Source organism: Halichoeres trimaculatus, unplaced genomic scaffold, assembly GCF_033239565.1.
Source record: "Halichoeres trimaculatus isolate MK-OKI-2021-1 unplaced genomic scaffold, fHalTri1.1 fHalTri1_scaffold_12, whole genome shotgun sequence".
Classification (NCBI taxonomy): Eukaryota; Metazoa; Chordata; class Actinopteri; order Labriformes; family Labridae; genus Halichoeres; species Halichoeres trimaculatus.
Genome location: NW_027437190.1, coordinates 8,176,869 through 8,200,959, shown reverse-complemented (window position 1 = coordinate 8,200,959; position 24,091 = coordinate 8,176,869). Strand labels below are relative to the sequence as shown.

The window sequence follows — 24,091 nt, the reverse complement described above, 5'->3', positions numbered from 1 at the left end:
ATAATCTCTCATTTCTCAGCATCTGTGTGTTTTTCACTATCAGCCCATCAAAACAGATCTGCAGCTAAAACTTTTTCTTCATTCCGAGCTGAAATAAAGGGGTTAAAAAGTGCTCAGAGCTCCAGGTTACAGCGGGAAAAATATGAAGCAGAAAAAGGCTAACACAGCACTTGGCATTCAGGTACAGTGCTGAATGTAGGAGACATGACATTTGGAATCTTAATAAAAGAACAAGACAGAATTTAAATTAAAAACTATATAATTGGGCTACAGTTTTATCTAGAGCTGAAACGATTCCTCGAATGATTCGAGGGACTCGATTACAAAAATTACACGAGTAATTTTCTTTCGTTTTCTAATCGTTTAATTTTAAAAAAGATCAAAGAGTGGTATTTCAAATAGAGCTGAGGCCATATTAAGAGAGTTTTCAGACCCCTCAAGCTACCTCTTATACAAAATAGCAACTAGCAACAAATCTAGCTTCTTTTCTGGAGTTTGGAGACTAATGGGTCATTCTACGAAACGGGTGCCATTTGGGTCCGCAACATTTGATGAGATGTACAAGGCACACAAAATGTGTCAAAGTGTGTTTACAAATTTTGAAGCTACCAAAGCAACTGTTCTGACATGCTGTATCAGAAAATTCTATTTCTTAAAGAGAAAATTTTTCATTTGAAAAATAACTGCTCTTTAACTAAACAAAAATGTATTTTATCCAATTACTCGATTAATCGATGGGATTTTCAGTAGAATACTCGAATACTAAAATATTCGATAGCTGCAGCCCTAGTTTTATCCTTTATGATTAGGAGGTAGACAACAGGCACACTGTTACAGCTGCTGATGAGGAAACTCTTAAAGCTAGGGGGACAACCAAAGAGGAAACACACAAATACTACCCACAAACCCAGAGTCACTTCACTGTACACACCATTTTTTCTCCTGTGTAACAATTCAAGAGTAGTGTTCTCTGAAAAGGAGCTTAATGCAGTCTGAACTTACAGAGCACATATGCGGAAACATACTGACCAAACAACAAGGAATAAAGTAATAATCAGTCAGTGTATAACCACTAAAAGACAGCACAAGCCTGTCAAACTACCACAGGTAGACAGAGGATTTAAAAACTGCATTTGAAACCAGCAAACACTCTCTCCACAGGACTGCACAAAGTTTAAGAGGCTGAAATAAAGTGAGGGAGGACAGCAGAGTTTCTACAGAGATGCTCAAACAAAAACTGTAACCTTCAGTTTAATTATAAAAAAATAAATCTCTATGCACAAACACAGTCTTTGACATTTGATCTGATGTGTAGAATATGTCTAAAGTGAAAATAAAGATATTAAAAAATAAATACAAAGACCACATCAAATCAAATTCTGTGCAGAGTTTGATGTGTTGCATCATATCACCAGCAGATGGCAGACTTTGTTTCATGTTGTGCGGAGGCAGACCAACAAAGTCTGTGTGAAGAGTCAAAGATATTCAGGTTTTCCCTGTAATCACACCGCAATGAGAGAAATCTGCTCACACTGAGCCTGTATATGTAAACAGATTATCACCAACTCAATAAAACATTTTTAAAAGAACAACACTGGTCCTAAAAGTGACCCCTGAGGTACACCATGCTTTTACACAATCAAAAAAGAGAGAAAATACTCAAAAGGCAAATCTAATGTGTCAATCTAAGACTAAAACTGATCATGTAAAGCTGTGTTAACATGAGAACAAGTGCCCAAGAGCTTTCAGAAATTTTCTGGGAGAAAAAAGTCAAACTGTGACAACATCAGGAAATTTTCAGGGAAATGGACAGCATGTGAGCAGGCAGGGGTGCTGGAGCTTGATTCATGTCACTTGTGTGACATGTAACATGATACATAAAAAAATATGAGTTGAAGATGGAGAACTGTTTCAAAGACCAGAACACAGTAGATGTCTATTGTTTTTCAGAAAGTTTATCTGTTTTCATGTCAACTTGATAAATGAATTCAAAAACTATCTCTGTTATAAACATTGAATTGTGGCTCTCACATGTAATGTCCTGACTCCTGAGACTGAAACCCTCAAAACGAAGCCTCATGCTGTAAGGGTCAGTGTGTGAATGCAGCTTTGGTCAACTTTTTAGCAGAGCACCTGAATATTTCCCCAAATGTCTTCATGTGTCAACAGAAAGCACTAATCAGGAAGGTGAAAGGTCAAAGGTAGAGGAGCACCTGCATTAGCATGTGCTAAAGATTGATGATGAGTTTACAGTTGTAATGCCTGTGTAAGCATTTCCAACATGCTGCTGAATGACAGTCGGAAGATTCTGATTCACAAACTGTAGCTAAACCTGTCTCGTAGAGTCCATGTAAGGTTTATATCTCACATAATATGAGTGAAAGGGAAGAAACTATATTAGCTAGGGAAAAAAAAGTATAACAGGGAAATGAACAGTAGATTCCTGAAAGTCTTAGGGCTGTGTCACTCAAACATAGTTCAACCTGTATCAGATCTTGAATTGACAGCTTTTTACTTAGCTGTGGTGTTAAAGCTATTCATATGAACAGCCCCTCAAAAAATAACAGGTAAAAGATCTGAAGTGTCTTGAGTAGTGCCAAACAAAAAAATCAGCAAAAAGTACAAACACAGATTGAGATATTAAGCAGGAATGATATCAGGTCTGCAAAGTAAAACATGCGTCGCACAGTTTCATGATTCAAAAGGAAAAAATGAGTGTATAGGAGCTCTGACTCACAGTTTCTTTCTGCAAAATGTCCCTCAATCCAAAATAACCCAAGAAATATTTATTCTCCACTAAATCATCACCAGTTACCCTGAGAAGAGCAAATGGCATCAAAATGGAGTAAGAGCATGATACCCAGACCTTCATCCAACAGGTTACATGAGAACACACTGTTTATATTTAACATCTCCCTTTTTTTGGTTAAATTTAGACTCAACCAGCGTGTTTACTGATGAGGTTCATGACGTGATAATGATGAAATTAAGAAAACCTTAAAAATACAGTGGGGTTAATGGATCTGATTTTGCTCTGTGGTCAGCGCTCACTTTCAGCAGACAGTTCAGGTAGTGCCTCACCTGTATGAAGAGCTAGCTACAAGCTAAGAAACAAAATGGTTCTGGGAAGATGAGAGAAACAGCTGTGGTGATGAAAGGCTGTAGATCAAAATTAAACTTATCTTTAGTAAACTTAGCCCATGCATGTTTTTGTCTACTCAGTCTGTTGCTGGAGTTTCTCTAGGTCTATATTCCTTCTGTATTTGTGTGTCTCACGGTTCATGCTAAGTGATTAGGGCTGCAGCTATCGAATATTTTAGTATTCGAGTATTCAACTGAAAATTCCATTGATTAATCCAGTAATCGGATAAAACACATTCTTTTTAAGTTAAAGAGCAGTTATTTTTCAAATTAAAATTTGTTTCAAGCAAGTGTAACATCAAGTGACTTTGGGTGATAAATTCCAAGTTCTGTGCAATCTGATGAGTTATGAAATACAAGCAGCTGATGCAGATCAATACATGCTTTCATATCAGTCTCATAACTCCAGAAAAGAAGCTAGATTTGTCGCTAGTCGCTATTTTGACAAAGAAGTGGCTTGAGGGGTCTGAAAACTCTCTAAATATGGTGTCAGCTCTATTTGAAATGCCACTCTGATCTTTTTTTAAATCAAACGATTCCTCGAGGCAGAGAAAATTCCTCGATTATTTTTTTGAAATCGAGTACCTTGAATTATTCGAGAAATCGTTTCAGCTCTATAAGTGATAGTATTACCTTGTAGTGTAGTCTTTACATTTGCCTGCCAATCTCTCTGAAGATCATGTGACAAAGATCGTGACTTGATAAGAAGGCGGAAATGGTACCACTGTCACACAATGAGTTAAACTCATCATTGCTGTATTCTCTGATCTCACAGACCAAACACTGGGCCTCACCTCACCTCACCCCTCAGGTAACTTCCCAGCCTGACCTCTGACCTCTGTGCCCACCTGGCTCAGACACAGCTGATCATGCATGTGAACTGTATGAGCAGCCGATCAGCTCAAACTGCTCTCCAGAGTTTTTTATATCTCTAATGAAATATAATATCAGTCTATTTATAAATTAACCTTTACAAGTATTTTGGTATCACTGACACTTCCTGTGGTTTCACAGCAGGAGGTCGAACACTGCCTTCACAATAAGAGCCCACACGAAGCTACAGGTCTGAATCAACAGTTACTTTAACCCTTACTTCAGTTAACCTCTGACAGGGCTGCATCTCCCTGATGCTTTATCACAGATCTACATCTGTGACAAACTCTGACACCTCCAGTCTTTCAGCAGACGTGACACACTCGGGCTTTAAGAGCAGATGCAGAGTTTATTTTTGAAGCAAAAAAAGGAACGAAACAGGCCCAAAGTTTTTCTTTTGAGTAAAGAACCAGCAGGAAAGTCCCTCTGATTTCTCTGAGTGTTTATCAGACGGTGTGTTAATGCCTCACACTCTGAAAGTGATATCACAGGGGGTGTATATTACAGTCTGAGAGGGTTCAGGGGGGACACAGGGACTCTTTGCACAGATGAGTTATATAAATACAACCTGAGCTCTGACAGGTCATATTTTATCAACCACTTCTAGACTCACTCCTGAGATACACGTGTTATTTTTGTTTTTAATGGTAAGCTCTAATTAGAAACTGTCTAGAAACTGTCTCTCACTAGGCAGGTCTAACCAAACTGAGAATTAAAAAAAAAAGATTTTACTTCAGAACAGGTTTAACTTTGTTATTTTTTTTTAATAAAAAAAACGTTAGCTTTTAAAATATTAAAATATTAGCTGAAAAGTAGCAGCCCTCGACATTATTGTTTATTCATTTTTTGAATACTGCTTAAAGAAACTAACATTTGATTACCTAGCAATAGATTATTTTTCAAATCTTCCTGATGCGTTCCTGGTTAGTCTCCTGCCCATCTCAATTTCAATTCATACAAAACTGAACAACAAGACCAGAGGAAAACTTTTAACACATGAATATTAACCACAACAACTAACCTTTTGTATAGCTAACACCATGTTGCACCAACACATAAACCATACAAATATTAACTCGCATCCATAAAACATGACTCAGACTTTTAAAACTTCAGCCTTAAGTTCACTTTGTACACACATGGGTCAAATTTGTTAAACAACTGGGTCAACTTGGGCCCTATTCTGTGAAAAAGACAGAAGTTGGTACACTTAAACAAGGCATTCAGTTGTTTAAAAAAAAAATAAATGTCAGAAAAAAATCCTAATTTGGATGCTTCCTTCAGTCAGTGGATGCTGCATGCTAGGAAAGCTGCCGCTAAACTGCTAACTTCTAAGAAATTGAGTGATATCAGTGAAAGGACGAAAGAAGTGCTGGAGCTAACAGAGCTGCTTGGTTTGATGTTGGATGAAGTCAGTAATGATGGCAGATCTGAATTATTTCCAGATGTGCTGGAATATTGCTGTATTATGATGAGATTTAATCGCATCGGTAAAAAAAAAACAACAACAGGAGGAGATGAAGGCATAAAGACAGATAGCATGAACCTGAGAAAGTGTGAATGATGGACGGCTTCTTCACGTCACCGTTCAGGGATACAATGAGCACTTTCAGTGACTTCAAGTTGAGCACATGCACACAGAATTAAACCCCTTGTGAAGAAAGCCATACAAGACAAATGAGGCATGTTTGCTCCATCGTGTTGAAAAATGACAAACCACCTCCATGAAACAGTTTTCGTGATTTTAAATCAAAAGCTACATTTGTAAACACACCGACATACACAATCTCCACCTGAGCAATAAACAAACCCAGCCAAGCAGCCTGCCCCGTCCTCCTGCTTTGTCCCACTGACACACAATAAACCAGTGACAACAACAACACCAGGTCACATGACCATCTGTCATCATGGCATTACAGACCTTGTATATTTTGTCCAATGAGATAAACTACAGAGAACAGCTTGCTCTTTCTGCTTGTGAAAGAGTTAAACAGCTGACGCTGGCGAAACAAAGAGGACCAACAAGGTGAGGATGAAACATAAAGAAATGCTGCCACCAACATCAAAATATTCATCAAGTTTCACTGAGTGAAAACCAAACAAAAGAACAAACTGCAAACAAGGCTTCACACTATATGAACGACAGAACGCTGCTCTGGAAAGGCGAAAATGTATTATTAAAACCTCTTGAGCTGTTACAAATTATTCAGACTTTAAGATTAATATGCATTTTTTAAAGACATAAACAAACAGAACCTTAAGATTTTCATAAAGCTCACTTTTCTACGTTCAGAGTCAGCCCTTTGATAAAACTGGAGCGATCCCCTCAATGAGCAGACATGCAGAGCAACGACCGACTGCGAGTACTACGACAACTTGTTGCACCATAAAGCGACTCGTTCCAGAAACTTTACTCCACGCTGAAAAGTTTGAGTTATTTTCTTCTTCTCACTTTAAAAACTCAAAGCGACTCAAAGAGAGACTCAAACACAACCTGCAGATTGTGTCTAATGGAAAACTACGACAGTGATTAATTTTATGAATGAAAGCCGGAGCAGAGAAACAGAGGCACACTGCACAGACAACATCCTCACACCTTCAGTGTTGCCAAAAACCACAAACCACCGCTACCGGACTGTTTGAGCGAGAAGCCGTTCATTACTTTTATAAAGGTATCAGTCCAATCTGACCGGTAAAGTGTTAACCTGCTCTGAGTGAGGCTGGGCTGTTCATGTCAATGCTCTAACCTTGAAAATATTTCAGGAAAATGGAGCTGTGATAAGCTTATTGTGGAGGTCAAGAACATCCATACTTTTCAGTGTTTTTGTAGTTCTACATTCTCTGAAAGTTTCAAATAATGTCCATCAAGCTGCAGTTAAATAAACAGCTCTGGTTTTAAATAAAGCCGTTGAAAAAAATAAACAGATTTCTGCTTGCACTGGTTCAAACCAATGGATCCAATGATCTGGCTTTTGGTATGTGTGAATGACCTTGGTGAATGATCAAAATACTGTATGCAATCCTAAAAGCTCAGTTAGTGAAGCTGGCATTTGCCCAATTCTCCTGGTGTCCTGAGTCTGCAGAGGAGGAAAAAAACCTTTTTTACATTTTAAAAGTTCATTTCTTGGGGCTTAAACCAGTTTTCATTCTGATTTTTGTTTCAAATAGAAAATATGCATTGATGATGTGGCCCTAGTGACGGTAACTTAAGGGAATCGTCACCTTAAAAACTGAGCTAACGTTATTAACATCAGGTTAGCTTGTCTGAAATTCTGACCCACTAAACAGCCTTTTTGAAACACTAATTAGTGAAAGTAGATAGTTATCCTGTTTTTCCAGCTACACATCACCAGTTTGGCTCTTTTTTCTTTTTTTTTTTTTTAAAAAGGGACCTCAGCTGACAATTATCAACCTTGTGAACGTTAAAGGCTGAGGGAATCCTGGCGCATAAGCTAACATTACTAGCAGTGCTCTGATACTGGTCTTTTTTGTCCTTTACAGTGCAAAATAGAAACACTGATTCTAAAATTTTAATTCTTTTTCTTGTTTATAACTTGCTGTGTATGTAAGGAGAGGAGACCTGTGTGACATTTAGCAGCTATCAGCGCGCAGCCACTTTTAACTTCCTATGTCCACTAAAAAGCACGATTTTAGCATTTAACCTCTTTTTAAGTGTTTTATATTTTTTCAATTTTGATTTAAGAGGAGGAAACTTTTACCGACAATTCAGCCACATGAGCTAACCTTTTCAAAAATGAACATGAAAGGAATGCTAACCTTAAAATGAGCTAAGGCGGTCAGCAGCGCTCAGCTTACAGATGTCCTGTGTCCACCAAAGAACTCCTAAAATTACATGATTTTAACATAGACCTGATTTCCAGTTTTTTTATGGTTTCAATCTCTGGGTCCGTCTATGTATAAGAGGAGGAGATATTTCAGCTTCACTCAAAAATCTTGTGAAACTTTAAATCTGAAAGAATCTCCACACGAAATCTGAGCTGATGTAGTAACAGTTGTCAGCGAGCTGCCACTTCTCATCTATTTTGGGAGAAGGAGACCTCTGCCGGCAATCTGCGGTAGAAACTGAGTGAATCCTCGCCTTAAAACTGGCCTGATGTCGCTAGCAGCCCTGAAATTGATGCAGATTTAAACTGTTTTCGTCAACCAAAGAGCATTCAGGGACATCAAGCAATTTTTCTGTTTTGTCGAAACTTGGGGAACAACAAACAAAGAAGGAATCCCAACCTTAAAAACTGAGCGAATGTAAGCAGCAGCACTCAGCTACATTCAGTCTCAGTCGAAACCTAATGAACATTCAACACCAAAGGTATCCCCTCCTAAAAAAACGACTAATATTTCTGAGAAAGAATTTGGCAGTCTCTCAAGCCTTAAAAATAAAATGCTTCTTTCTTTGGTGTTACAAACCTTTTTTAAAAGAAAATAAAAAATTACTGCAATATTTTCTTAAATTAGCTTCCTAAAGTTTAATAGGTGGTGATCTGGATTCTTCCACCTTCTGTCATTTGGATTATGGATTGGAATATGCCTCAATGATGTTAAATATCCTAATATATATTCATACTTTTTGCCATGTCTCCTAGTGCAGAGTGAAATCCAGAGCAACTACCATCCTGATTGTTTAACGTCAGACTCAAAACACGTTCTTGAAGATCCAAATAGGTTTAAAGTTTAAACGATATGCATCAACTCCAACCAGCTCTATGAGCCGTTTACAGACACATCATCGTCTTTAAATACCACCCAAAATAACACAAACACACACAACAACAGCGCAACAGCAGGCTCACACTCGCACACTTGTGGCTGCACTGAAAGTAAGGGAAGTGAGTGTGTGTGTGTGTGTGTGTGTGTGTGTGTGTGTGTGTGTGTGTGTGTGTGTGTGTGTGTGTGTGTGTGTGTGTACTGACTCTTGTTCTTGCGCAGCAGGCCTGTGCTGATCCAGGGTTCTGATTGGACCATCCTGCATGAGGGCACAGGCTTGTCCTCCACGGATGAGGATGACGTGATCACCATGAAAACGCTTGGCGATAGTTCGATCCAGCGGGGAAACACGGTCAGTCAAAGCTGCTGCCACAGGTGTGTGTTCAGGTATCTGTCATCAGACGCGCGTTCGATTCCCAGAGTCAACACTTTTACATCCAACTCAATCAATGAATCTTGAAATGGTGGGAAACCAAACCGACCAATCAAAAGGCACCGACTTCTCTGGCTTGTTTTTTTGTGACTGTGGTTTCTAAGGCAACCGACCGGTGTACAGGCAGCTCGTCTCTCTCTGTTGTAAAAAATATAAAGGATGTAATCTCTGCTTTCTGTGGAGTTACACTATAGATATAGATCTCTACATATATATTCTGTTTCTCTGGGGGTCTAGGAAACGGGGCTTAAAGAATATTTGGTTAATCAGGTTTTAGCTTTTTCTTACGTTGGCAGTTTCATGCATTCTTTCTGTGCTGGAGACACTCCAGATCGCTGGTGGCTAATACTAAACTAGTAAAATTAAACCTTCACTAACACAATATGTCAACTAGTGGCACTCTACTTGCTTATTATAGTTTCACTTAGTCCAGGGGAAGTTAACACAACTAGTAGCTCTTCAGACATCTTAATCCAGGACAGGGTTTGTGTTTCAGTGCAGCCTGAACCAGTAGGACACAGTACAGCCAGTTCTCCCAGTTTACTCACATCCAAAGCTTCCCAGAGAAGAACAAGTTTATCCAATGTTTGTTATCTCACACTTTAACAGGTGCAAGTCCAGTCTGTGCTAACCAGGCTCGCCCAGCATGCTGCCAGGTGGGCTGAGCGAGGCAGAGTGACCAAGGGGGGAGGAAGAGAAGGAGGTGGAGGGGAGTTGGGTTTCCAGCTGCCTGCTTTTACCCCATCCCTTATGCTAAAAATAGCTCCAATTACTGGTGCTTTCTGGGGGGGACTCTTCAGTGGACAGAGCAGGGCAGTGTGGAGTGATGTTATCACTCAGATTAATCCAGTGACACAAACACAGACACACACACTGGCAATGTCACAGATCCTGAACAGCCCAAAATCCACGCAAACTCAGCTCCCCTTCACCTGCCCACAGCAGGAGGTGGCTGGCCTCTGCCAGGGTGAAAAGGAGCCCCTTTAAACAGCCAGACTACACTGTAATCCCACATACACTGTACAGGAACACTGTGACATAAACACCTGTAATCACACAGGTCCACAGTGTGTTAGTGTTGCTCCAGAGAAAAGTTCCTCTAGCAGGATATATCCACACTCACAGGTGAGCCACAGGAACAAAGTGACAGAACAAACAGGTACCCTGCACAGCCTCTTTCTTTGTCAGTTTGAGTTAAGATCCAGTATTTGGGGTTAAATGCAGAGTGCTTCCCCGGGCTGAGGAACTACACCGGCCTGCATTGTACTCCCAAACTCCGCTCCTCTGTTTACCAAAGCTCGATCCAGGAGGAAGTCCGCCTCAGAGGTAATCTCACTAAAGTTAGATCACAAACAGCGTCTGAACTGCACTGAACCAAAACTTGAGTCGTGTCGAAGAAAAGAAACCAGATCCACAGAAGTTCCTGAGCTTGCTGTCAGACGCCTTTGATCGCTCCCTGACGCGCCTCTTCTTCCGTCTTCCTCCGCTCTTTATTCCCTCTTAAACTTCTTTTAGCCTTCTTTTCTCGTCCTTCTTTAAACTCGGGGAGATTTTTTAAAAGTCCTTCAAGATGGAAACCTTCACAAGGGCGATTTCAGCTCATGTTTCTCGCCCGTTTCCCTCTCCGTGCTTCTCCGTCAGACGGAATCTGTGCTGCGCTCCCACACGGCTCCCCCACCCTGACACACGGACTGTACCATCTGAGCAAGGCGGGGGTCAGAGCGGGTCTGTCTGGCGGAGACTCACACACAACCACTGAAACCAGGACAGATACGCATACAGACCAAAAACATGACAATAGGAAAAATTCTTATCAGCAGCTATACAGAGGCCAAGGGGTTTAATGAAAAGTTTTTCACAAGTTCAACAAGTTGGCGGGACAGTAACCTTCCATCTGACCGTGGTAGTCTGGTCCGAGCAGACCTCTCCTGCCTGTCCATTTATAGTAACAGCAGGATATATATACTGGAACTTTATATACACGCATGCACACACAACCTTTGCTTTAACTCTTAATACAAATTTATTGCTAAAGTTCGGTTTGTTACATGCCTATTAACACTTAAATAAACCCCAATAAGGGTTATTACTGTAGCAAAAGTTAGGGTCCCAAATTTCTCAGATGAGCTTCCTAAAGTACACTAAAACTTGATCTACAAGTTTATAAAACGCAGGTTTAACTGCACATGGGAAATTATGATCTTTATAAATTTCTGTATGGGCTATTGTGATCTGTTTTGGTGATGTGAGGGGAAAGAGAGAGAAAAAGCAACCAAGAGACAGCAGTGTTTTGAGAGAAATGTACATTAAATCTATAAGTTTCCAATCACTATTCGTTTTGACAGACATCCTTCTGCTAAATTTGAAGTCAGTGTATACAAAACGAGTATTTTCGGTGGTTTGGGTGTTAAATTGCAGTGCAGGACAAAGAATGAGAAATATATATTTTTTAATGAATATTTTAGGTGACCTAGGTTAAAATACAGAATAGAACTAACATTAAGAACACTAAATAGTGTTGGCTTTTCTTCTTTATAATGCATTAAAGCTCTTTTTGTTCATTCAGTCTTTCAAAAATGATTCAACTTGTCTGTATTCTTGTAAACGCTGCCTCTACCCTCACTCAGCAGGCACCCTCTACGGGCTCTGTTGCTACCCGACGCTGCGGCAGCTGCAATTTGATTGGCTGCTTCAAGTCCCACCCTTAGCTCTCGTTGGACACGGAACGGGTCTATGGGCGGGGCCTTCGGCTTAGTTTCCCAGTGTCTCTTCAAACGGCGCGAGGCAGGAATGACGCGGAAATAGTTTGAAGATGTCAGGTAGAAATGGAAAGAGGGAGGAGGGGAGGGGGAGACCGAGGGGGAGGATGGGGGAGGAGATCTAGCGGGGGAGTGAGCGGGGCAAAAGGCTTCCATGAGCACATGGTCACTGAGTGACTCCCTACAGCCGAGATGTGTGACTTCTCAGCCTGAGCTAAAAGTTGTTACTGTTGCTATCCGAGCATTCCGGCTAAATCAGGCACAATGCTGCCTGGGAACAGCTCAGCACACAAACAGTGTCATAAACCAGCTGACGGCTTCTTAAAGGAAAATTCACCCTCAAATACACTGCACTAACAAATGTGTGTCACTTTAGTCTGTATCTCAAGTCATTTAAGGCTGTTACCAGTGCACCTCAGTTGTGTGTTAATTCAAAGTGGTGTTAAAAAGTTATTGGAAATAACAAGCACAAAGGTTAAGCTTAAAACTAACAATACTGTACCCAAAGTTCTTCATTAACAGCCTACCTAACTCACATTTTTCAATGTTATTTATCTTCAACATTTCATAAAAGTTATGTTTAACAGCTGTACATTCCCAGAAAACTTAAATCAGACATGTATTAATACATTTTATTTTTTTAGCCTGTGTTAAGTTAATTTCAGAGGTTTTTTGAGGTCTGCACTTATTCATTTATCTGGAGATGGCACTAATGTCTTTTCTTTTATGATAAACTTAATAGTCATGGTCTCAGCCTGTATTTTTTTCTTTTTTGTAACCCAACATGATTCTGGCAACTAATACAACAAAAGAAAAGTCTGGTCACACTGGTGCATTTATATGATGAAAAAATAAAGATGTATTGCTAAAGTCCGACTACAGCAGAATTTCTAAAATACGTTAGTCAAACTGAAATTGAAGTATGTTGAATTTCTTATCATCAGGCTATCACACCTACATGTGGTTTTGTAACTTCTACACTGCAAACTGGCCAAGGTACTCTGAGCACATAGTTTGCACACCATGTAATGACCCAGAAGATGAACAGAATACATGTTTAGAAGAAAGAAAACAAAACCGATAATGTAACAAAAGAGATAGCATACATCTTAGTTGAACCAAAGCCCAGCCTAAGTACAAAATGTACAGTGCTGTATGACATATAGCCTCTTGCTAACTTCTTTGTTAATTGTTTTGGTAGCTAACAGGGGACATTGCCACCTATTGTAATGGAGGTGGACATGGTTTTGTCAGTGGATCAATTCTTGCCTGGTGTTTTTATACTTGAACAAGGACAGTAGACCAATTACACTGCCTGATCTAGCTACAACCATAACTCGACTTAACTGTGGATGTAAACATACTATTGAAAAACCATGCTGCCACAACCCATGAAACTATGGTAACACTATATCTATGTTTTTTGTGCTTTGAGACTCCAAGTTAAAATAATCTATTGTGGGAAAAGCAATAAAAAAGGTAAATACATGTATTGAAGTGTGTCCACTTTTGAGCATTCTGGTTCTGAAATTCATCATTTCTTTCCACTTTTTTCTCTTTATTCTACTCCTGCTCCGGGCTCCAGAACCCCTGCTCTGGAGCTCTGCACTCCCACACAGAGAAAAACAGCTGACCAGTCACAGCTAAAATAAGATATCATGGCCTAATAACATGCTGTAATTATGGAGCATGCATTAAAATGATCTTTCTCAAAGATTAACAGGCAGGAAGAAGCATCACAGAGTGGGGACAGGACAGTAGCGTGTTTACGTGGAAATCAGATGCAGATGCAGCACTACAGGTGATCTGCTTCAAAGGTGGCCTAATGCCCCACTCCGTGTGACTGAGTCTGTCAGGGCTGAGAGGGATCCAGAGGTTGGTTTTAACATGGAGAAACGGTGTGTGCCCTAAACCCTACACAAAGACAGAAGTGGGTGAGTTAGTGTTAACTTATGTCTAAATTAACATAATAACCCGACTCTTTTTTTTTTTTCTTTACATGACACTTGTTTTGACAATGTTGAACTAGAGTCCTTTTGGAACACTCAGTGGTTATTTACATCTTTCACTTTCATATCAAATACCCTCTATACCTCCTACTGTCTAGGAAACAGTGCCAATCTCCCAGTTAACAAAGTGGGTCAGTAAGTATGGAAAACATGGACCTAACGTGCTGACTGTTGATGAACTTGCACTAACACTCTAAGAATCATCTTTTAGGAAGTACATTTACAAAACAGACCTTATATTTTTATTTAGTGCCTAATATCTCAGCACAACTGACAAATTGTCAGTAATTACATACCTATATTTGGCTCAACTTATCACAGGTTATGCTGTAAAAACAATGGGGAAACATCTGGAAATGTGTCTTTGATGGGCATGCAAAGCCCTATAAAGCTGCACTCCATGCAAGTAGCAAATAATAAAAAAAATGAGTTACAGCAGAAAAAAATATATACAAACTGAGTACAGGCTTTGCATTTGAAGATAGCCAAGCATTTCACCTGTGCCAATTTTGATTTTATGCCATATATTTCTGCATGTGCAGGCATGCAATCAGATTCACAAACAACCCACTAGATGCTGGGAAAAGACCTGGCACACTGAAGTACAGACAGGAAAAGCAAAGTTAAACTGTACTCTCTCTTCACTCCTATAAAGGAGTGTTTGCAATGACGGAAAACATGGAGTGTAGGTCTACTGTATTTCTACTGTCATCATGCAATGCAAAACCCACAATTATCTCTGCTTTACAATTACAGACAGATGAGCAACAGGTGAGAATGTGTGTATGCTGAGAGTGACAGGGCATCCAGATAAAACAAACACACACAACCTTGTTGTAATCTTGAGAAACTTTTGACAGGGTCTTCTTAAATATTATATTTGCAGTTACCCACCAGGTGTCCTAAATAGACTCATTTTAAAAGATTCTTGAAAAGATTACACCAAAACTAAATTAAAAAAATGACCCTGAAACACAGCACCACCCAGACCCCATTTAAAAACCATTGGGGGAACATTTATAGTACCATATACCAACATTGTAGACTCAATTTCCTCCCCCCAAAAAAAGTTTTCACTCTCATAAAAATGATTTCATTGACAGATGGTCTTGATTAAAAAAAAATGCAAAATGTTACCAAATTTTAATCTAATTAACATTATCTTTAAAATATTTGGCAATCAAATATTTTATTTTATTATTATTTTGGATTAGTCTTACAAAATGAGTATTTTTACCTATTTGGCAGCTCAAAAAATTCCTTTTGTTTTTGGTTACACCTTGTTTTATTTTTTCATCGTTTTTTTTTTTTTTTTTTTAGGGGGGGGGGGGGGGTTGAAGCATTTAAAAGATATACAGTCATAATATTTTTCAGAAAGGCTATTTTATATTCATATAAATATTATACATAAGTACGTATTTCTATTAATAGAAAAGATTGAGACGATTTTGATAACCAGTAAGCCTAATTTCTCCTTTGTTAGACAGTGATACAGCATATTGCACTGGTAGAAACGCAGCTTCAGGAATTAGACGCAGCCGCTTCCTGTTGTCTGCTGAGCCGATGTTCTTTCTCTCTGTGTTGTTGATGGTTGGAAACGCATTGCTCTGGCTTTATTACTGATCATGTGAATAAACGTTACTAATTCCCTTCACTGAGTTACGGACTGGCTTCGTCTAAATCACGTTCAGCTGTACTAACGACCAGACAGCGGAGATTACAACAGCAGCGCGAGGAGGCAAGCAGACTCTGAGACTCACGTGCCTTGCAGCAAAATTCCACCCGGCAACTATACACTGTACCATGGCAACAGCCCTGCCATTGGTCCCCGGTGCGTTTTCAAATGACCAATGGGATGGCCAGCCGCGGGTGATGCTTGTTGCTAGGTAAACATGATGCAGAGGAAAGATAGAGGAGCAGAATTACCATGCTGCTACTGCAGGGCGCTTTCAGAGAGGAGTGGAGGAGCTCTTCACACTCGGAGATACCCTTCTCACTTGGCGGTGCCAGAGAGACAAAAGCGAAACGAAGCAGGAATGACACAGGCAAAGAGGAACAGCACGGAAAATACTGGGTTAAGCCGGTAGAAACGGTGCTGCTAAAACTATGTGCAGCCGTTAACATGATGACTTTAAAATTATTTCTCATGACGTTTTACACACAAATCCTATTTATGACTAAAACAGTATTTTTTTTTTTTTAATAAACTGTGCAACCTCCTGCAAACATTTTCACAGATCTTAAATGATAACATGGATGAAAAGGAGTCTAATAAAAAGGAGGAATAAAATTATTTTTGTTTCTCATCTCAACTCTAGGTCACAGTTTCATAGTCGAACTGCCTGTGACCTCATTTCAGGATCCTACATTTCCCATGACCCCTGTGATGAATTATCAGTTGTCATGTTCAGTTGGAAGATTGAAGAATATTACTTTTTAGAGCAGTTTGCTTTCTTTTTTTAAATAATCTTACATCTTTGCATATTTAGAAAGTGGAGATCAACTCAAGTAAAATACCTTTTCTCATTTAAAAAAACAACGCATTAAAACAAGTTAACTATGGTCTCTGTTATTTCTTCTGCATATAACTAAACCCTGATTGTACACAGTATAGTCATTTATGTGTTCCCCTGCGATGTGAAGCCACACACACACACACACACACCAACCACAACCAGCTGAACACTCTCAGTGATCGATGAGAAGCTGCTGTCTTCAGATTGATCAGAGCAGACACGTGTTCGTCTGCAGGATGGACAAGAGGCAGACTGGACACTCCAAACTCGAAGAACAGGGACCAATGTTACAGACAGTACCCAAAATGTACTGTAGCTCAGGTTCTCAAGTATCAAACACAATATTTCAATCATTAAAGGACTCTTACATATCACTGTGTCTTCTGTACAATACTGTGACTTTTTAACCCCAGGGAAGGAAGCTGTCACTTCACATTGGTCACAACTAAATATATTTATGCTGCTACACAAAACAGAGACAGCACACCTAATGCTAAGAACAGTTTTGGATGCAAAATTTAACTTATAATTGGAGTACTTTTCAACTGTGTTTTTACAACATTTGAAGGTTCCCATGAACTCCAAATAAATGTTTTTGTTCATTTTTCACTTCCTGTTGTCTTTTTTCTGGTCTCAGGTCAAACAAGGACCAGGAAGTTATTCTTTAGGTACATAAAGCTCCAGTCAAGGGTTATTGCCTGGTTATGAAGCAGACTGATATTAATAGTGATAACCTTTTATAATCTAAAACAGCAAACAAGACCCTCAACTGTGATGATAATTCCTTTACGAAACTTTTAAACTGTAACTGCTGCCAGGGTTTGAGTGTCGCACCGGCTGATTGACAGCCCATCGAAAAAAAAACCTGACATTTTCTACAGCACATTATCAAATCAAGTTTTGAGTTTTATTTTCAAAAGAAAGCAGGAGAGTTTTGTACAAAAGAAAAACATAAATAACACATACACATGGATCATCAAAAAGTATAGCAGTATCACTGTGTCCAAAGGAGGTGCCAAAGCCACAGGAGCTTTAAAGTTTTGTTTTCAACTCAGTATCTGGAGAACATAATAAAAAGCTGATTCTTACTTCTGCACTAAATTGCATATACTGGTTTTTGAGCAAAACTTTGTAAGAAAAAAACTCTTTCTGTTTGTTAACAGTCTAACAGACCATTGTGTGCGATTTTACTGAATGCTGTACTGATACTGATGTGGTGACAGCGCAAACAGACAATTTAAAGACCAGCATAAAAATAACTACTTGTACTCCTGCTGATCTAGTTTGCAGATAGAGACAACCAAATTCATTTTAGCCAGTTTTAAAATAAGGGAATATCCACTCACAAGAGCTTTGATTTATGTTTTCAATACTTTCTTCATTCCGGTCAGTGCTTGGGTTTTTTTTTTTTTATGTTATTCTGGACTTAAAATAAGTCTAACCGAAGTAAGCATAGGTGTAAACCTCCAGGTGATCCTTCCCTGTTACATACTTCTGCATCAAGGATGATTCTTTATGCCTGTGCAACCCATTAGAAACAGGGTTAAACACAATCATAAAAACATTAAAAACTACTTCTCTTTTTTTTGGGTCTGTCTGTTACTTTAAAATGTTAACAAACACAAATCACAACATAAGGAGGAGCTGTTTAGTGTAAAGATATCATCATTTATTTTTTACTGAGAAACAGCTGAAAAAGTGTCACAAACTATTAATCCAACATCAGTTAAGAGTCCAACAGAGCTTTTTTGTCAAATACAAAAGCATGAATCCTTTAGTGGTGCCAGCCACTTGGTTGGTAACTTTTTCTTAAACCTGGGGTCGAGACAGTATTCAACAAATAGTTTTCTGTCAAAAACCACCTGTGAAAAACTTTCTGTTTGTGTTGATTTCGGAGTCTCTTTGCCTGTAGTGGTACCTACAGTTTATCTTGTTCTGTACATGCGGAAAAAAGAAACTCCTGCAGAAGTCTGATGTACAAGTCATTGTGAATCATTCAGTAAAAGAAAATCTAAACAAGTTTTCTTTTCAGTGGGCTGTCAATGGTCTGCTCTGACACCAACCTCTTTGCAGGGTTTACAGGCATAAAAACGACTATACAGAAGTTGTAAAGCTTGTGGCTGTAGGTCAAAAAAGGCATCAAATCTACTTTCACTCTGTTTAAAAAAAACACCTTAAAACTCTTCACAGGGTCTTCCATCCAGTAAGTTCATTTAAATTCAAAAATACTTGTAATATTCAACCAACGCGGAAATTGTGCTGAGCACTGAAAGGTTTTTTAACCAGCTATTTGTATTTGTATGTAGCAGACTTTACAGCCTATCTAATGTTACCAGAATAAACTATCCACTGGAGTGTTTCAAAATCTTTTTACCGGTTATGCTTTGAGAACCAAAATTATATCAAATTATCACCTGGCTGTTTGAAATACTTCAAACAGCCAGCAGGATTTTGATTGGTCCAAAACCCACAGGGACAGAAATGACCCTGAACCTAAAGGGTGGTTCCAGGTACAACCTGATCTGACCTGATTAAATCAATCCTCTTAAAACATTTCCCCTATGCCTGTTGACACTGTGGTCCCATGCTGAACTTCAAAGGGCATAAAAATAACAGTTAGCGGGCACAAATGTTACCCATCTCTGATAGAGAAAAGTGGAGCAACATCCTGCCCTGCAATCCAGACAACAGCAGAGCTGGTGAAAGCATCTATAAGCTGCTGGTCTTTACAAACCACTTTAGACAGCCAATAAAATTATCTTTAAACCAACATTTCTAGCTCATTTTATAATTATTAGTTGGGCAATAAGCAGAAAAACATTTGGTTAGCAGGTAGTTATGCAAATTAGAGTACAGACAGGGTGAGCAAGGCCCTGACTCTTAATATTGAGATTCTAACTTGACATTATCACTCACACAAAGCTTAAGTCTTAAGCATTAGTTTTCTTTAAGTTATCATTGTTAACAAATGTAAAGTTCAAATATTCAGAAATGAACATTTTCAGTATTTTCAAAGTTAGAAACTGGTCGAATTTAAAAAAGTTTGATATACAACAACAACAACATGTTTACAGTTTCACACTCAGAGAAAGTGATGCAATGAAGCGTGCTTGATTCACTTTGTCCAACTATTTCTGCTCCGGGAATCGAGACAAACAGACTTTAAAATCAACACACAACGGGAGAAAAAACTGTTCATCTCTGAAAAACAACATGTCACATCCTTCACTGCTGTAACCTGATGCTAACATTAGCATCCTCCCTGTTTTAACTAAAGTGTCCATTCAGGTCAGTCTTCTGCTGTTACAGCCACTCCATATGAGTCTATACAGCTTTGGTCTGGTCGTAGTCAGGACCGGAATAACACACACCCTCTCTCTCAAACACACACACAAATGCACACACACACACACACACAACTTGCATACATATATATACAGGCTCTGTTGCCAGGCGAGACATAGTCAAGTTCAGTGTGAGACCCAGAAATAGAGTCCCAGTAAGGACAGGTGGAGGGGCCTGTTCCTCCACATTACACACACACACAGACCTGAAGTCACACACACACATCAGGGTCCGTCACATGACCAGCAGGCTGACTGACCGTTCAGTTTGACTTTTGAGGTTTGAAATGTTCAAACTTATTGAAACATGTGAATGAGACAAAAGACAAACATACTACAATAAAAGTGTGTGTACATATGTGTGTGTGTGTAAGTGCGTGAGTGAGGTTATGTCATTGGTCACATCAAGGAACTAATTATAGGCTTCACACTTGTTGACCTGAGACACTTTGTCAAACCCTGCAAGCACCCCAGCACCCTTAAACATGGTGTCAACTGATGTTGATCTAAATTGGAATTGATTAAAATTAGGATTACGTGCCTCATGGTGCACATTCAGGTCAAGTCTGGACAAAAACAAACAGACGGAAAAATAGGAAAATAAATCTGAAATCAAGATTAACTAAAAAGGTTTATCAGAACTTTGAATTAAAGCTCATCTGTAAAAGTTTCTCATACATTACGGTCCTTTTTTATTTAACTGTCAAATACCTGTCAAGTACCTGTGAGAAAGGTTGAAAATGAGAAGAGGACTTTATTGTAACAACTAGTTTTGAGTGAATACACTCAGCTTGTTTCAAAGTGTAGTTAAGTCAGATGGTGGCAGCATGAACCAAGCTTGAAGTAAGACAAAAGTATTGGTTTCAAAATCAGCAGTTCATACAGTGTCCACTGGGGGCTGTCTCAGCAATGAGTCAGTCCTCATAGAGCCCCATGCTATATTGTCCAGCTTTACAAAAACAATTCAGATCCCTACAGCTCATATCTCAAGTCATTAAAACTTCTTGGCTGAATTTACCTGTTCATTTTGTTCTAGTGAGCCCAGAGTTGTGCTTGGGGGTGTGGCTGATTTCACAAACAGTTGGCTGTGTTGTAGCTGTTTGCCAAGCAGCTAAGCTAGCCAGCAGGGCCCATATGCAAGTCCAGTCATTAAACAAACAGGAAAAGTCATTAGTTCTAACGGTGAGTCAATCATGCAAATAAAGACAAAGAGAAAGTTTAGCGATCTTGAATAGAGTAAATGGGCATGGTGTTTCAGAGTACACAGTAAAAAACCTCAATAACAAAATAAAAGCTGTTTTGTAAAACAAGCGCCGCATCAATGCCCCAGTACCTCGATGGATAACTTTTAAAGCAGTTTATGAACTCCAACATTTCACCACACACATCTTGGAGGACCCAGACGTATAAAAGCAAAGAGCACGTCAAACTTACAAAACTGGCAGGATCTGTTCACTAAAAGAATGCGTCTCCTAAATCTAGAGTTGCTGTATGGCTACACATTGCCACCTTTCCAAAGCATTGTCCACTGTCTTTGCTTGTTTTCGTCTCAAACTGTAACGTATAGCGCAATGTCTGCCTTTGAACAGCCGAACAGGTGCTGTTATCCTGCCATTAGCACATGTAACGGTGGGGTCTACCTCCATTAAAGCAAATGCTCATTTGAGCCGTTAACCTGGTTTATGCAAACCGGTAATCAACTTTTTTTTAACCATAAGTACGAATAGTCTGTTTTCCCCGCTATCGGCTTGCCATGCATACAGGCCCAGGTCTATGCTGGCTTTAAGTGGATCTAAAAGTTCTTTGGAGTCAGTGTCATGATGGCACTCTCAAGGAATAATAACCCCTCTTCAAAAGCCGATAGCCAACAGTGTTTACATGTCAGTGATGCCCACTACAGTTCAAAGTAATTAGCAGCATTTATCAGTTTAGACTTTGTAGAATTGGGATAAAATATTTATTATTCAAGTTATTACTGTATAAACCATGGACAAAGATTTCCTTTTTGTTGACACAGAATCAACCTTTTTTGTTCACATAGAAGCAAGTCCACTATCATGGAGATCTTGCACTGCCACCTTTCTACAGTGGCAAAGAATGGACGAACTAGAGACACACATTTCTTCATAATAAATAAGCCGCTATGTGAAAAGTGCTGATTAGGTACAAGGACATGGAAGAAAAGTGGTGTGAATTGTTTTTGATGGTAAAACAACAAATGGTAGATCGTACTTATCGTACATCACTAGAGCTTCTTGACCTTAGAGGCCCCTGGCACTTCACCAAAGTGAGAGGCCAGCAAGGGAGTGTTTGAATCTATAACCTGATATTCCTGGATACCCCTAAATATTATTACTTTTACCAATACACCTTGACATTGTCATTTAAAAGCAGACATTTTACGCTACTGTATCATTTCTCCTCTAATGAAGCTGTAGCTGAGGTGCAACAGTGAGACCAAGTCGTCTTTTTATTGATTAGACATTGGAGGTACTAACAAAGGGGAGTCAGGACCTAGATGGGATGAATGTTAAACAGATGTCATGTCTGGAGATGCATTTTTTCTAATACCAACAACCAGAATAGAACACGGCTTAAGCCTGCAAAGTAGCCTACCCGAATCTATAAAAATCTGTTGTGAGATAAATTACAACACTCACATCAGCCACCATCTTTGGTTAGAAGGCACACAGGGCTAGTGTTGCTTATCCTTAGCATCACACAAGACGATGATGATGATGCTGTTACATGTCACTGCTGGCCCCGCTCATGGTTTGGTAATGTCAGTTGTGCTGTGTAAAACAACACATACTCAATACCCAATACCATTACAACACATAGTTTATTCATCTTACAGTTGTTCACTATCACTATCACCCTGCAAAAAAAATACAATCACAGATTACGATGTAAAATTTACAGAGCATTTAGGCAGTGAAATACAACACAAAAAAAGAGAGAACTTCTCGTCAGACATAACTTGCATAACTGATTTCATCAAAACTGTACAATGACTTGAGATTTAAAGTGCAACTATGGCAAATGTGGAGTAAAAATGCTATGACCACCAGTAGGGGCTGTGTTTTGTTAAAAACAAAGAAAACTTCTAGATTTTTATCAAGGAGTAAACGTAGAACCTGTTATCTATGTTATCTATGTCAAATGTAGAGTTAATGTTGTTGCATTAGCTCAGAGCTCATGGCTTACCAACAGCTGAGTCTATGCTGGTTCAACCTGGGTTTAAGTCTGACCTATGATTCTTTGGTGCCCACGGTCCTTAGCCATGTTCCCATATTTCAGACTGTATCTACCATCCTCTCAATAAAGGCAAAATCAATCTTAGGGAAAAATGATATTCAGAATATACTTTAATTATCCCCAAGGGAAAATTCAGAAGTCATAAGAGCAATCAAGAAAACAAAAGTAAGAAAGTGTAAAGAAAGTGCAAAAAGGTCCATAAGAAGATAGATGATGACAGCTTGTCCATCATTCTCCAGTTCAGCCAGCCTCCACCTCCACAGGGTCCAGGACTGAGCTTCTTCAGCAGTCTGTTCAGTCTCTGTCTCTTGGATCCTGTCTGCTCACAGCAGGTGAAGTTCTTCCAACATGGCGTTGGTGTCTGGTGTGAGCTCTGTTAGCCATGTCTGTGAATAGCACGATGCTATTCACTCGGGCTTTTCCGTTGCTAGGCGCTACCCAAGTAGCTGCCTGTTGCAGCAGCTCTCTCGTCTTTGTCAGTTTCTTGTAATTTTTTTCGTCTCTTTTTCGTCATCTTTTTATTTGGAGTGGATCATCACTTTGTATGGTTCATTGTCGGTCACGGACACCAAACTTTTTGTGGCTTCGGCGATATTTTTTACTACTTTTCTCCTGTGTTTGTCTGGAGATCCTACATGTAACCATGGCTGCATTGTTTACATGCAAAATTAGCTGTTAGCAGCCTGTAGCATGTCAATGCTAACTAGTGTAAGGCTTGATGATTTCCCTCGAGCTGAGGAGGAAGAGGTGAGGACGACGTGCTGGTTCTCGGATGTGAGCTGGGAGGTGACGACGTGGACCTGTCCTTCCATCCATCGTTGTTGGGAACGTGGGATCTAGCCCCGGGGGATGGACGAGCTAGCTGTGCTAACCCAGCAGCATCGTGCTGTTCGGACGTGGCTGACGGAGCTGACATCGGACGCCGGCCCCACATTGGTGGAGCTTCGCCTGCTGTGAGCAGACAGGATCCAGGAGACAGAGACTGAACAGACTGCTGGGGAGGCTCAGTCCTGGACCCTGTGGAGGTGGAGACTGG

At 39.6% G+C, this 24,091-nt stretch overlaps 1 protein-coding gene across 2 annotated transcripts in view; it reads right to left on the bottom strand.

Annotated features, from left to right (window-relative positions):
* The window catches only part of dyrk1b (dual-specificity tyrosine-(Y)-phosphorylation regulated kinase 1B), a 53,616-nt gene that overhangs the window by 20,189 nt on the left and 9,336 nt on the right, over positions 1–24,091 (bottom strand). Inside the window, exon 1 of one of the 2 annotated variants that reach the window (XM_074683377.1) lies at positions 8,943–10,862. The exons of the other annotated variant lie outside the window; for it this stretch is intronic. Coding sequence (XP_074539478.1) covers positions 8,943–9,048 — 106 coding nt within the window. The 5' untranslated portion in view covers positions 9,049–10,862. Of the gene's footprint in view, positions 1–8,942; positions 10,863–24,091 lie in introns of those variants that run through there. 2 annotated transcript variants of the gene reach the window in all.